Here is a 14,421-nt window from a genome sequence, read left to right on the forward strand (position 1 = left end):
TTGGGTTCTGGTGGCTTCTAGAAAGCCTTCTACTAGAAAGTCTTATGGACTGAGATGGAGGAGGTTTTCTGTGTCATGTGAACAGAAGGCCCTAGATCCGTTTTGCCCCATACAAAAATTGCTTGATTATCTTCTGTTCCTGTTGAAAGCTGGCTTAAACTCTGCTAAAGTTCATCTCAGTGCAGTTGGCACATACCACCAAGGTGTAGATGGTACTCCCATCTCTATACAGCCTATAGTTGTATGTTTCATGCAGGGTCTGCTTCAGTTGAAGCCTCCTCTAAGGCCTCCCGCTATATCTTGGGACTTCAACATGGTGTTAGCTCAGCTGACGTAAGCTCCTTTTGAGCTGCTGCACACTTGTGACCTGAAGTACCTGAGCTGGAAGGTCAGTATTTTTGGTGGTGATCACCTCGGCGTGCAGGGTCAGTGAGCTTCAGGCCTTAGTGACTTATCCACCTCATACTAGTTTTAACATGACAGAGTTGTCTTGCATATTCTCCCTAAGTTCTTGCCTAAGCTGGTGACGGACTTCCATCTTAACCAGTCAATCATCCTGCCAACATTCTTTCCCAGGCCCCATTTGCACCAAGGCAAACGAGGCCTGCACAATTTGGTCTGCAAGCAAGCTTTAACCTTCTGTCTGGAATGGACAGAAGCCCATAGATAGTCCACCCAACTTTTTATTTCTTTTGATAGGAATAGGTTGGGTGCTGCTGTTGCCAAACAGACACTATCTAATTGGCTAGCAGAGTGAATCTCCTTCTCTTATGCCCAGGCAGGACTGCATCTTCGGGGTCATGTCAAGGCTCATTCTGTCAGAGCCACGGCAGCGTTGGTGGACCACTTGCGAGCAGTTCCAATGCAGGAGATTTGCAAGGCTGCGATGAGGAGTTATCTCCATCCCATTACTGTCTGGATAGGGATGGCCAACATGACATTAGGTTCCGCTAGTCTGTCCTTCGGAACCTGATTGAGGTGTAGAACCCATCTCTCCCGCCTAAGGCCTGTTGTTTGCTTTCAGGATGTCTCTCCCTCTCTTACCAACAGCAATGATGTTGTGCCCGTTGGCACCTGGTAGGATGTCTGTTGGTCCCCTTTTGTGTTGGGGAGCAGCCTGTAGCTAGGGATTCACCCATGTGTGAGGATTACCATCCTACTTGTCCTTGGAGAAAACAGAGTTGCTTACCTGTAACAAGTGTTCTCCGAGGACAGCAGGATATTAATCCTCACAAAACCCACCCACCACTCCGCAGAGTTGGGTTTCTCCTATTTTTTTATTTTAATTATATTTCTGTGTTACAAGACTGGAGAGGGACCCCGCGTGGACGCGTGAATAGGGCATGCTTGGTATGCTCAGTGTGCTTAGTTAAAATTCTAGAAACTTTGACAATGATGTCACCCATGTGTGAGGACTAACCTCCTGCTGTCCTCTGAGAACACCTGTTACAGGTAAGCAACTCTGCTTTCTTTACCATCAATTCTTGTTTTGTTAACTCCCATAGCAATTTACATCAACATCATTATAATTCTATTTTCTCACCAACTTCTATGTTAAAAGGTTTTCTTAAGGGAAACAAGGTGTACTTTAAAAACTAAAATTGTCAAGTTTCTTTTGAACAGTCAAATGCCTTAAACAGGGGAAGATCTCAACAAGTAAATGGCATGCTCGCACCGTATCTTATACATATGTGGAAGTGATATTCATTTGTGTCAGTAATTGTGCAGTCAACATAGTGACCACCTTTGTCCGTGAACATGGGCTAGTTCACTTGTTGTGGAGTAACAGGTTTTAATTTATACAAAAACAGTTTTCTGTTAATGAATATAGTAGACAGCATGTGTTAATACCAACCAGAGTATGCCAAAATGAAATAGAAGCCAAGGCAAGCACATGCTCCTTCCTCACTTCTGAAAATTTTAAACTATAAAATTCAACTATGCTAACTTCCCTATCTGTGTAATCTCAGGTTTCACCTCAATCCATTCTCTGGTTTGTCTGCTGATACAAGGTTACATTCAAATGGATAGATGGACACGATCTCTCCATCATACATTCTTTCCTTACTTTATATATGAATGACTAAAACTGTGACAGGAATAGGTGCTATCATTAGGAGGCTCAGATCTCAGCATGTGACTGCAGTGAGGAAGAGCCATTGGTCAGACACACCAGAGCTATACATACCTTCTGCCCTAAGATTTAACAGAACGAGAATTGTCAGAAAGGGACAATTTCAATTAATGTTATCTAATAAAATAATTCATAAGTCTGCGTTTATTCACACAAAATATTCGGAAAGATATGCTAGCTAGGAACAAAAAAGAAAATATTTTAATATTTAATTTTACCATTTTCTTGTTTTTTTCAGACTGACTTTTCAAGAAGCATCCTTACGTCCATGCTCTTAGATTCCAATAACAACTCGTCCCGAGCAGAAAGTGCTTTCAGAGCAGATGCTCCAGACAGTACTGGCGACCAACCAGGAATCTTCCAGAAAAGTAGTTTCAGCGGAAAACCAGCTTGGATGGGAATGCCTCAGATAGCACCTCATAATATTTTAGAGAGCGGGAAGGAAGATGACCCCAATGAGGATTGGTGCGCAGTGTGTCAAAATGGAGGCGAGCTCCTATGCTGTGAGAAGTGCCCCAAAGTGTTCCACTTATCTTGTCATGTTCCCACACTGATGAACTTTCCAAGGTACTATTCCACTCTTGGTTCTTTAACCTCTTCATCGCAGGGAAACTCATTGGTATATCAAAACAGTTTTTCCATGGACAAGCAGGAGCAAAGACAGCCACACATGAGGGTGACTATCCAGTGGTGCCATGTCAGACCATGCTGTCTCAGAGCTCAGAAGAAAAAAGTCACTCTGAGCATGTGCAGGAGTTCTCACGCTGCTGCTGCCATACAAGCACTTCTGGGTTTTTGGGGGTTTTTTTGTCTGCTCGGTGAACAGGTGAATTTTGGCTCTTTGCTGTCGCCACAGTGTTTTGGGTTTTTGTCAACATTTACTTTCCTTTTCATCAGTTTTGGTAAGTATTTTTCTTTCAAGTCCTCCTTTCATCTTGGGAAAAATCCTCCAAAGTGGGTAAGAAACCCTTCAAGCTCTGTTCAAAATGTCACAAAATAGCGATGCAGGATCTCCACAATCTATTTTGCAATGTCTTGTCCCTGAACATGACACTTCATATTTTGCTAAGGAAGTCAGAAGGATGTAACTATAAATATTAAGAACATTCAATGGTGAGGGTTCAATTCAGAGAAGTTAATTTATTCAAGAGTACACAAAAAGTGTTAAATAAAGTGTTGCTGGATTACTTCATATTTTGCACCATGTGGTAGAATGTTCCCATGGGCCCAAATCCACAGAGATCTGAAGCTTAAGCATGAGCTAGCCTCTCCTTCAGAAAGGAGGAAGGAAATCTAGCTCTAAAGCACTACCCAGAAGTTCTGAGTCCAGGAAGGGTGGAGAGAGAAGCTTCACTTACCACTACTCCGAAAAGAGATGTTGAAAACCACATTCTGCGGAGAAGCCCAGCTCCAAAAATACCACATAAAAGAAACATCATGCAGAGTACGGCATCATTGCATTCACTCAGCACTATCACCATTTGCACCATCTATGTCTCCTGCACCAGCTATTCACGTCTATGCAAATGTTTCTGCTCTTCATCTAATTTACAGTAGTCACATCCTAATTCTAATATATCTTCCAGGAATTCAGTCTCTTGCCATTTCCTCCTCTTTTGGAGTGGTCACTCGTTGGTCCAAAAATTATGGTCAGTCTTTGTAAAGGTTATATGTCTGAAATGCCGTCTAACTTATCACAGAAACCATTTCCAGAACCAATTCTGGAAGATTCTCCTCAGCACTTCAGTCACAAACATTTATTACTCCTTATCAAAAAGTTCACTGTCAGACTCAGTTTCTTCATTGGGTAGAATTCCCAAAAGAGTTCACCAGTGGTCATATTTGATTCAGAAGATTCTTTGGGTTTGTACGACTACATTCTCTTTATTCCATGCAAAGATCCTAGAATTTCTAAGCTAACAAAACCTGTAACCCCTTCCACAATTTATACCTAGGGGACCTAATTTACTTCTGCTTATATGCAACACAGATCAAATTTTAAAGTGAAACGGTGGTAGTTTCATATCATTAACCATTTGCAAACCTGCCATCCAGACATTTTATATGGTCTTGTATTCACTTCTAATCATTAAACTTATCACCTTCCACCATTTTATAGTGAGCAAAAAATCCTCAGTAAACAATTTATTTCTTTTTTTTCTTTCTCTGCTTGAAACTCCTTGTGAAAGCTCATCTTATTTCAAACCCACCAAAGCCTTAGCTTGTTTGACACCAGACAAATCTCTCATAAGATAAAAGTACTTAGCTTCCAAAGTTTGTTTGAAGATTGTGCCGTCTGTGAATGTTCCATCAAATTATTAAGCACCACCCGACTCAGCCATGTTTTGAAAATCAACTTTCCTTCTTCAGGAGAACGCTTAAACAAATTTCTCTCTCAGCTCTATCTGGCTCTATCTGCTCACTACCCCCAACAATCTTTATCCTATATGTCCTCCTCCAAACTTTACCAAATCAGATGGAAGCACTACCCCCTAATCAATGACGCCCAGTCAAGTTCCTCATTCAGTCCTTGTGGTATCAGTGTCCAGTTGGTAAATCCAAAATTGTTCCCTGTACTTTAATCTAGCCACTTGATCACCTCTGTCCATTTTAATACCCTAAATTTGTGCCCTTTATCAGTGCAGTATTGTACAATTGGAGCTGACAGATTCTGAGTCTGCAGCTGGGATCTATGTTCTAATAAATGTATCCTGATGGCCCGACTGGTACGTCCCACATACAATTTAGGACAAGGACAGATTATTACATACACATTTTTAGATGTACAGTCCATTCGAAATCTGCAATGTATCACATATCCTGTCACAGGCTATATCCATTCTGATCCCTCTATGGTTTGCTGGTACAAATCACACTTATTACATTGGCTATGCATGCCTGCCTCCTTATTGCCCCCAATTGCTGGTTCTAAATGCGTGTGTACTATCTGATCCCGGATATTCGATCCTCTTGCTGTAGCTGTCTTGTAGCTCTTTCTGTAGCTATCTTACAATTTCTCACATTCCTCTTGTGATTTCACAACTTTGAATAATTTTGTATCATCAGCAAATTTGATCCTCACTTGTTGTTTCCATTTCCAGGTCATTTATAAATATATTAAAAAGCATCTGTCCCAGAACAGATCCCTGGGACACTCCACTATTCACCTTTTTCCATTGAGAAAATTTACCATTTAGCTCCATTCTGTTTTCTATCTTTTAACCATTTGGCAATCCACAATAGGACACTGCCACCTATCCCTTGGCTTTCTAATTTCCTAAGAAGTCTCTCATAAGGGACTGTGTCAAATGCTTTCTGGAAATCCAGATGCACCAAATCAACTGGCTCACCTTTAGTCACATGTTTGTTTACACCCTCAAAAAAAAATGTAGCAAATTTGTGAGGCAAGACTTCGCTTGGCTAAATCCATGTTGGCTTTGTCCCATTATACTATGCTTATCTATATGTTCAGCAGTATTGTTTTTTATAATAGTTTCTACCATTTTACCTGGCCCAGATGTCAGATTCACTGATCTGTAATTTCCTAGATCACCCCTTGATCCCTTTTTTAAAATTGGCGTTACATTGGCAACCCTCCAGTCTTTAGGTACCGTAGATGATGATATTGATAGTTTATAAATTTCCAATAGCAGGTCTGCAATTTCATTTCTCAGTTCTTACAGTACTCTGGGATGTATACATATGGTCTAGGTGATTTGCTATTCTTTAGTTTGTCAATCTGCCCTAGTACATCTTCCAGGTTCACTGAGATTTGTTTCAGTTGCTCTGAACGATCACCTTTGAATATAATTTCTGACATGGGTATAACTGTTACATCTTCCTCAGTGAATACTAAAGCAAAGAATTAATTTAGTTTCTCTGCTATGACTGTCATCCCTAAGTGTTCTTTTTACCCCTTGATCATCTAATGATCCAACTGACTCCCTCGCATTCTTTTTACCTCGAATATACCTGAAAAAGTAGTCATGGCTGAGTGATTAAGGTGATAAACTTGAAATCCATTGGGGTTTCCCTGCGCAGGTCTAAATCCTGCAGACATGGTAGTGGCAGCTTGCCTTGCAGTGTCTGCATGCTATTTGCTGTGGGGCTGAATTTATGTGGAAGATAAGCCTAGCGGATACAGCAGAGGGCTATGAACTAAGGAAACCAGGGTTCAAATCCTGCTGTCACATCTTGTGACCTTGGGCAAGTCACTTCACTGTCCATTGCCTCAGGTACAAACTTACGTGGTGAGCCCTCTGGGGACAAAGAAATCTTGCATTATCTGAAGTGGCTTTGAAGTGGCTGAAAGGAGGAAAATAAATCCAAAAAAATAAATAAAACAATGCTGGCTGACTACACATGAATATCCCCTTTATAACTAAATAAAAATCAGAATGAAAAGGGAGACATTCATTATTTCCAGCTACCCTAACTTTTGTAGGTTACAGGTACAGTGGAGTGGAGTGGAGGAACAATCTAGTGGTTAGAGCAGTGGGTTGGAAGCCAGGGTTCAAATCTCACTGCTGCTCCTTGTGACCTTGGGCAAGTCACTTCACTGTCCATTGCCTCAGGTACAAACTTACGTGGTGAGCCCTCTGGGGACAAAGAAATCTTGCATTATCTGAAGTGGCTTTGAAGTGGCTGAAAGGAGGAAAATAAATCCAAAAAAATAAATAAAACAATGCTGGCTGACTACACATGAATATCCCCTTTATAACTAAATAAAAATCAGAATGAAAAGGGAGACATTCATTATTTCCAGCTACCCTAACTTTTGTAGGTTACAGGTACAGTGGAGTGGAGTGGAGGAACAATCTAGTGGTTAGAGCAGTGGGTTGGAAGCCAGGGTTCAAATCTCACTGCTGCTCCTTGTGACCTTGGTCAAGTCACTTCACCCTCCATTGCCTGAGGTTCAAACTTAGATTGTGTGAGCCCTCTGGGGACAGGGAAATACCTATAGTATCTCAATGTAATCTACTTTGACATGTCTAAAAGGTGGAATATAAATAATGGACTTGGGGGCCTTGCAGGTGTGGGACATTTTGAAAGGGTTTGAGAAGGGTAACTAAAATGATTAAAGGGATGTAATAGCTCCCCTGTGAGGAAAGGCTAAAGAGGTTAAATCTGTTCAGCTAGAAGAAGAGATGGCTGAGTGGGAGATATAATAGAAGTCTATAAGATCATAAAAGAACTTGAATGGATAAATGTGAATTGGTTGTTTACCCTTTCAGATAATAGGGCGACTAGGGGGCACAATTAAAACAAAGCAAGTAGCACAATTAAAACAAATTGGAGAAAATTATTTTTTACTCAATTCACAATTAAGCTCTGGAATTCATTGCCAGAGGATTGGTTAAGGCAGTTAGTGTATCTGGGTTTAAAAAAGGTTTTGATAAGTTTCTGAGGAGAAGTTCATAAACTGCTATTAATCAAGTTAACTTAGGGAATAGCCACAGCTTTATTACTGACTTTAGTGGCGTGAGATCTATTGAAAGTGTGCGTACTTGCCAGGTACTTGTAATCTGAATTGGCCACTGAAAACAGGATGCTAGGCTTGATGGACCATTGTTCTGACCCAGTATGGCAACTTATGTTCTTAAGTGTCCAGATCCTTGCTACTCAGGTGGATAGGTACCTCCAAGAATTCCTTTTTCCTCGGACTCTTCTGTTGTCCCTGCTTTGAAGATTCCCCCCCCCCCCCTTGCTTGTATGTATCTTAGCTTCTATTACTAGCTGAGTTACAAGGTTGATGTCCATGGCCTCGCTTCCTTGGTATCAGCAATCTCTGGCCAAATGTCCTCACTTCGCACAGTTGAAACAAGCAGAGGAGCCTTGTGGCTGTGCTCTTGTATGGAAGCAGAGCTATCCTGCTTCAAGGATTGTTGTTGGGGTCCTGTACTCTTGCTGCCACAATAGGGAATCTATGCAGGTTGTAAAAAGAACATAAGATTATCTATATTGGGTCAGACCATGCTTCCATCAAGCCCAGCATCCTGTTTCCAACAGTGGCTGCCCTAGTCAAGGTACCTGGCAAGTACCCAAACATTAAATATCCTTAAGCTATTATTGCTTATTCATTAATAGCAGTTTATGGATTTTTTTCTCTAGGAACTTATCCAAACCATTTTTAAACCCAGCTACACTAACTGCTGTAACCACATCCTCTGGCAGTGAATTCTAGAGCTTTACAATGTGCTGAGTGAAAAATAATTTTCTTCAACTTATTTTAAATGAACTACTTTCCAACTTCATGGAATGCCCCCCTAGTCCTATTTTCTGAGTGAATAAATAACCTGTTCAAGTCCTTTCATGACTTTGTAGACCTCTATCATATCCCACCTCTGTTGTCTCTTCTCCAAACTGAACAGCCCTAACCACTTTAGCCTTTCCTTGTAGGGGAGCCGTTCCATGCCCCTTTTTTGGTCGCACTTCTCTGCACTTTCTCCAGTGCAACTATATCTTTTTTGAGATGTGGCTACCAGAATTCAAGGTGCGTACTCACCATGGAGCAATACAGAATCATTATGACATCCACCGTTTTATTTGCCATTCCCTTCGAAATAATTCCTAACATTCTGTTTGCTTTTTTGATCGCCACCACATTGAGATGACTATTTCAGTCCACTTTGACGCCTAGATCGCTTTCCTGGGTGGTGACTCCTAAGATAGAATCTAACATGATGTTGAAGTGACTTTGCCCCTATTATGTGACAGGAGCAAGCTCCGTGGATTGGACCTAGACCACATGGCCTTAGTCCGATCCCCGGACCTTGCCTCTATCACGTAACTGGGCAAGATCATGTCGATGCCTTTTTGAAAAATGGTGTTGATGAGCCCAGAGCTAAGGGACACTCTGGGCCCCCACTTGAAGCCCCAGTGAGTTTTTTCAGCTACAGGAGGGTGTTGAGGTGGGGGTCTGGAAGCCCTCCCCAGACTACCAGGCTACTATTTTGGGTGGGGGGACCCCTAGACACCAGGGATTATACTTTATTTGCATGGGGTGGGGGGAAGGGATGGGCCATGGGGGAAGGTCTTTAGACTGACAGGGCATTTTAGACATTTAAGGGGAGAGGGTGAGAAAGGAAGCGGGCTGTTGCCATACAGTTGGACTCTTTTTGGGGGGGGCCAGTACCACCTTGGTAGGCAGCAGAGAGGGTCAGTGGAGGTATCCAAAGATCCCACAGGTGATTTTTTTATTTTAAGGCTTGGAGAGCTACAATTTTTTGGGGAGGGGGGTGGAGGTGGGCCTCGGCCCCATTCATTTTCCAGCAGGACCATCAAGGACCTGCGTTAGCATCCCAATGCTCCCTCTGGAAAATTACAGCTCCCTCAATCATGTTAAAATAATGGGGCTGAGTTGTTTTTGTTTTGGGTTTTTTGGGGGTTTTTTTTAATCAGCCACATTATTTTACTAACATAGGATTACCTATGTGTAAGCTGCTTTGCATGCATTAGGAAATGTTATGCATGCAAAGCAGCTTATATTTAAAAAGTATCTTAGATTTTCTTAACATTTTCAATAGTCCTATTATTCGATCTAGCAGCAGCCCCCAGAGCACTTAGCAGTTGTAGCTGCACATTTCAGGAAGAACAATGTCCTAGTCTTTCCTACATGTGGCTAATATCGAGCACACCTTAGGAGAACTGCGGGAGCAACATGTTATTTGCTCTTCAGACCTTACAATCCGTAGGGTTTATTTATTTATTTAGAAATTTTAATATACCTCCTATACAATCACATTGTAGATCTAAGCGGTTTACAATAGTGGTTTACATACATAAAAATTCAAATACAAATAAAAACAATAAATAATACAAGAGATAAACAAAGAACATAAGGTACATCAATAAGGATTATGGTAGGTAGTTGATTAAATAAATTAGATTGTTATGTAATATTGTAAGTGAGGGTGCAAAAATGTGTTTTGAGAGCTTTTTTGAATTCTTTGGTATTTGATATAAGACAAATGTGTTCTGGAAGTGAATTCCACAAAGTCGGACCAGCGACTGAGAATGCACGTTTGCGAGTTAACTCTAGTCTAGCATGGGATAGAATTAATTTTTGGGTACTTGTCAGGTTCTTATGGCCTGGATTGGCCACTGTTGGAAACAGGATGCTGGGCTTAATGGACCCTTGGTCTGACCCAGTATGGCATGTTCTTATGCCATCTTTATAGTAAACATTTCAAGAATACATTTGTCCATAGATCTTAGTTGACAGGATGGTTGGTATAGCCTTAACATTGAACAAAGCCAGAATGCAGATGGGTTATGTATTAGATTGTGTATAATGAGAAGTACTTTATATTGTATTCGGTAGGATAAGGGAAGCCACTGTAAGAATTGTAGAGCCGGAGTGATGTGTTCTTTGCAGGGAATGTTACATACAATGCGAGCAGCCGAATTTTGAATAAGCTGAAGAGGGAGTATTGTTGAGGCAGGGAGTTCTAAGTACAATGAATTACAGTAATCAAGTCCCGATAGTATTAGTGCTTGGACTACAGCACGAAAATCAGAAGGAAATAGTAGAGGTTTTAGTTTAAGTAATTGTAATTTGAGAAAAGATTATTTTTACAATTGCAGAAATGTTATCGGTCATTGAGAGCTTTGAATCAATTAGTACACCTGACTCCAAGCCACCAATTTAAATTTATAGGAGCAATCCTTAACACAAAAAAAGGAAAAGCCTTCCTTTCAGTCCAAAGCAGAAACATGTTGATAGTGCTAATTCAAACACCCTCAATCGACAATCAGTTATGGCCAAGTTTTTCATGAGGAGTTGGGACACAGAACAGAAACAGTGCATGTTACCCCTTTTACTTGTCTCATATTTAGACAAGCTTAGTGGCATCTCAAATTTCAATGGAACCAGCATCTCTATTCACCGTTCCTCAAGGTAGACTTCTCCAGACATCTTATTCATTCTCTGCAGTGATGAACAAAGTCAGTGAACTTTCTATATAGTCTCAGCTTCCATCCTCTGAAAATTCAGCAGGAGCTAAGTGCTTCTCCACAAGGTTGGGGAGCCCTTCTCCATGCAGTTTGTTCTCAAGTACCTTGGTCTCCTCACGAAAGTGTTCTTCACATCAACCTGTTGGAACTAGGAATTATGTTCAGAGCTTTTCAATTCTTCAATCTCTGGCTAAAACAGACAGTAGTTCAGCTTCAAAAGCACAATCAAATAGTGATGTTCTATATAAACAGGAGGAACAGGTTCCTCAAAGCTTTGCAAGGAAACTCTCAAGTTAACTTGTTTGCATAATAAATTAGAGGTTTTGGAAAATCAAGCTAGGAGGAAAAACTTGCTTTTCATTAACTATCCTAAGTCTCTTTTAATATCTCTGCTTGATATGTTGAAAAAATACTTTTTTGAAGTGTTAAAATATCCTGCAAAGGCTTTTCACCCCAGCTCGTGTATTGCCTTCCAATGGGCATGAAAAGTTCTCGAGATTGATGAAAGTTGAAGAATAATTAGATTATAGACAAGCTTGAGTTGACTGCCTTATTGGAATCTTCACAAGAAAATTACCAGTTGAAAGGGCAACCCTTTTAACATCATTTGCCTTGGAGTCTGACAGGGACTGGATTCTAATGTCATTTTTTCATAATGATAGTCATTTTTATAATGCTAAAATCGGGGTTTATCTGGACCTTGGTAGATGGATCTAGGATAAAATATAAAGCCTTTCTGGGATTTAGACAAACTGTTAGAGAGATAAGAGCAGATTTCTTTCTGAAGTTTCCAACAAAATGTTTAAATATCAAGGAGTTTCATATGTGGATTTTTTTTTATCCCCCCACGACTTCAGATATTTATAGAATGGAAGTTGACTATTGGGGTGGATTCCTTACTGGTGGAGGATTGTTGTCTGCATGTTCACTTATGTAATATACTCGTTTGGTTTTGGGGGTTTTTTTTGGGGGGGGGGGGGAGTTGCCACCCTTACCCCACTCCCTATATAATAGTTGGCTTGAATTTCTGATCGGCTAATGCATTTTTCTACTATATGACTTTGAGTTTATATAGCTGTGAAGATTTTATCTGTCAAGAAATGTTAGTTTCCTGTTTATATTGTGAAATGTTATAAATAAAAAAGATTTTAAAAAGAAATTTGCAAGGAAGCTTTCAAAATATGAAAGTTATGAATATTCAGCTTTCCACAATTTCCCTGGAAAAGACAATGTTTAGGTGGATTCATTGAGTTGTCTTCAACCTTCATGAGTGGTCTCTTCATCCCACCACACTGCTGTTTCTATTCATCAGTGGAGGAACTCCATGCATAGATCTTTGTGTCTCAGTACAACCACAGACTACCCCTTTATTATTCAAAGAGGCCAGCATATGACACTCTAGCATTGCATGTGTTCAAGTTTCCATGAAATAAAAGCTTAATGCATGTTTTCCTCCAATTCCTCTTATTTAAAAAAAAAAATATTCAAGAAAGAACACAGGACAATTGATTTTCATAGTCCCTTTTTGGTCTCTTTAAATCTAGTTTCAGTGGTTACAGAGACTAGCACCAATCAGTCTACAGATATTTTGAAATCTACTAACTTGATTTGAAGGCTGTCTGCTGCACCTCAGTCTTTAATGTGTTGCTCTCACAGTATGGGTATTGAGAGCAGGATAATATAGGCTATGCCCTTCCCATCCATAATGAAGCAAGTAAAGGAAACCAGCTACCAGACTATCATACAATTTCATATGGAGAAGACTTACCTTCTGGTGAACTTCTCATAATGAGGACCCTTTCACATGTTCTACTGCCTTGCTGTTTCAGTATCATCTTCACCTTGCCAGTTGAGGATTAAAATCAAATTTGGTTTGATTACATTTGAGTGTAATATCTGCATATAATCATCATTCATGAAGCCTACCTATATCATAGGATATAGTAGTATTAATATTTATCAAAGATCTTTTCCACTTATGACCTCCAATCAAGGCCCTTTGTGCTCTGGGATTTGAATGTAGTTCTTTCTGAACCAATAAAATCCCCATTTAAGCCATTAGCTACTGTAGACATTAGGTTCTTAACTTGGAAAATGTTATTTCTTATAGCACTCACCTCGGCTCACAGAGTCAGTAAATTTCAAGCCTTGGTAGATTATGCACCGTATAATCAGATTTTTAAAAATAGTATTGAGAACACAACCAAAGTCCTTTGGCTGAAGATAATGTCTCAATTTCACTTGAATCAATTGCTTGTGCTTCCAACTTTTTTTCCCAAAGCCTCATTCTACTTCAGCTATACAGTCCTCAGCGAAAATAGAGTTGCTTACCTGTAACAGGTGTTCTCTGAGGACAGCAGGATATCGGTCCTCTCAAAACCTGCCTGCCTCCTCTGTGATTCTCCAGGTATTGGCTATATCATGGATTGAGGGACTCTGTCTAGGGGGAAGAGTGATAACTTCAGCTCCACGTGCTCAGTTAAACATGTTTGAAAGCTCTAGAATCTTTGAGGTCAAAGTTCCGGGCCAGGCTCCATCCAATGATGTCACTCATGTGAGGACTGACATCCTGCTGTCCTCAGAGAACACCTGTTACAGGTAAGCAACTCTACTTTCTGTATACTCAGAGCAAGATGTTTTTCTCGCAACTCTCAGCCTGGGAGTCCCCATTTATGCAGCTGTCTTTTTTCTGACTTGCCCACAGAGAAAGTGGGGTTTACCTGTAATGGGTATTCTCAGTAGATAACAGAACAAATAGCCACACAATTTCTCCCACCTCTCCATTCAGTTGAAGGCAGCTTATAAAGTGACTGAAGGACCCGCAAGGCAGGGAGAGAACTTCGCATACTCAGACTTATCTGACCTCTGAAAAAGCATGTTCTGACACCATACCATCAAAGGATGTCGCCCAGTGTGGCTGTTCTACTGTCCACGAAGAATACTCATTAGAGGTAAGCAACCCTACCTTTTCACATAGCGGAGCCACATTTACTCAACAGGGCTTTCTAAATTAATGCTATAAATATAAAACTAAATTAAATACTTAGTAAATTTCAAACGAAAGATTTTGTTCCCAGGATAATGGCTTCTTTCTTCCATGAATGGCAACAAAATAGAAAATGGAGAAAAGCTGAAAAGATAATTACATTGCCAAATTTGTTTTTCATTTTCTAGCAGCCAAGAGCATGTTAGATTTATTTATTTGATTTATATTCCGCTTTTTAGACACTTTAAAGCGGATTACATTCAGGTACTGTAATTAAACCTGTACAAACAACTTTTCAAGCTGTTTTGCTCTATTGCTATTTTAAGAGATTTAGGTAAACTCTGCC

At 40.3% G+C, this 14,421-nt stretch overlaps 1 protein-coding gene across 1 annotated transcript in view; it reads left to right on the top strand.

The window, feature by feature from the left end:
• Positions 1-14,421, top strand: part of TRIM24 (tripartite motif containing 24) — a 622,654-nt gene that overhangs the window by 459,542 nt on the left and 148,691 nt on the right. Inside the window, 1 exon segment of the mRNA XM_029599765.1 lies at positions 2,373-2,701. Within this exon segment, the coding sequence (XP_029455625.1) occupies positions 2,373-2,701 (329 nt within the window).

This window comes from Rhinatrema bivittatum, chromosome 4 (assembly GCF_901001135.1).
Source record: "Rhinatrema bivittatum chromosome 4, aRhiBiv1.1, whole genome shotgun sequence".
NCBI classification, from domain to species: Eukaryota; Metazoa; Chordata; class Amphibia; order Gymnophiona; family Rhinatrematidae; genus Rhinatrema; species Rhinatrema bivittatum.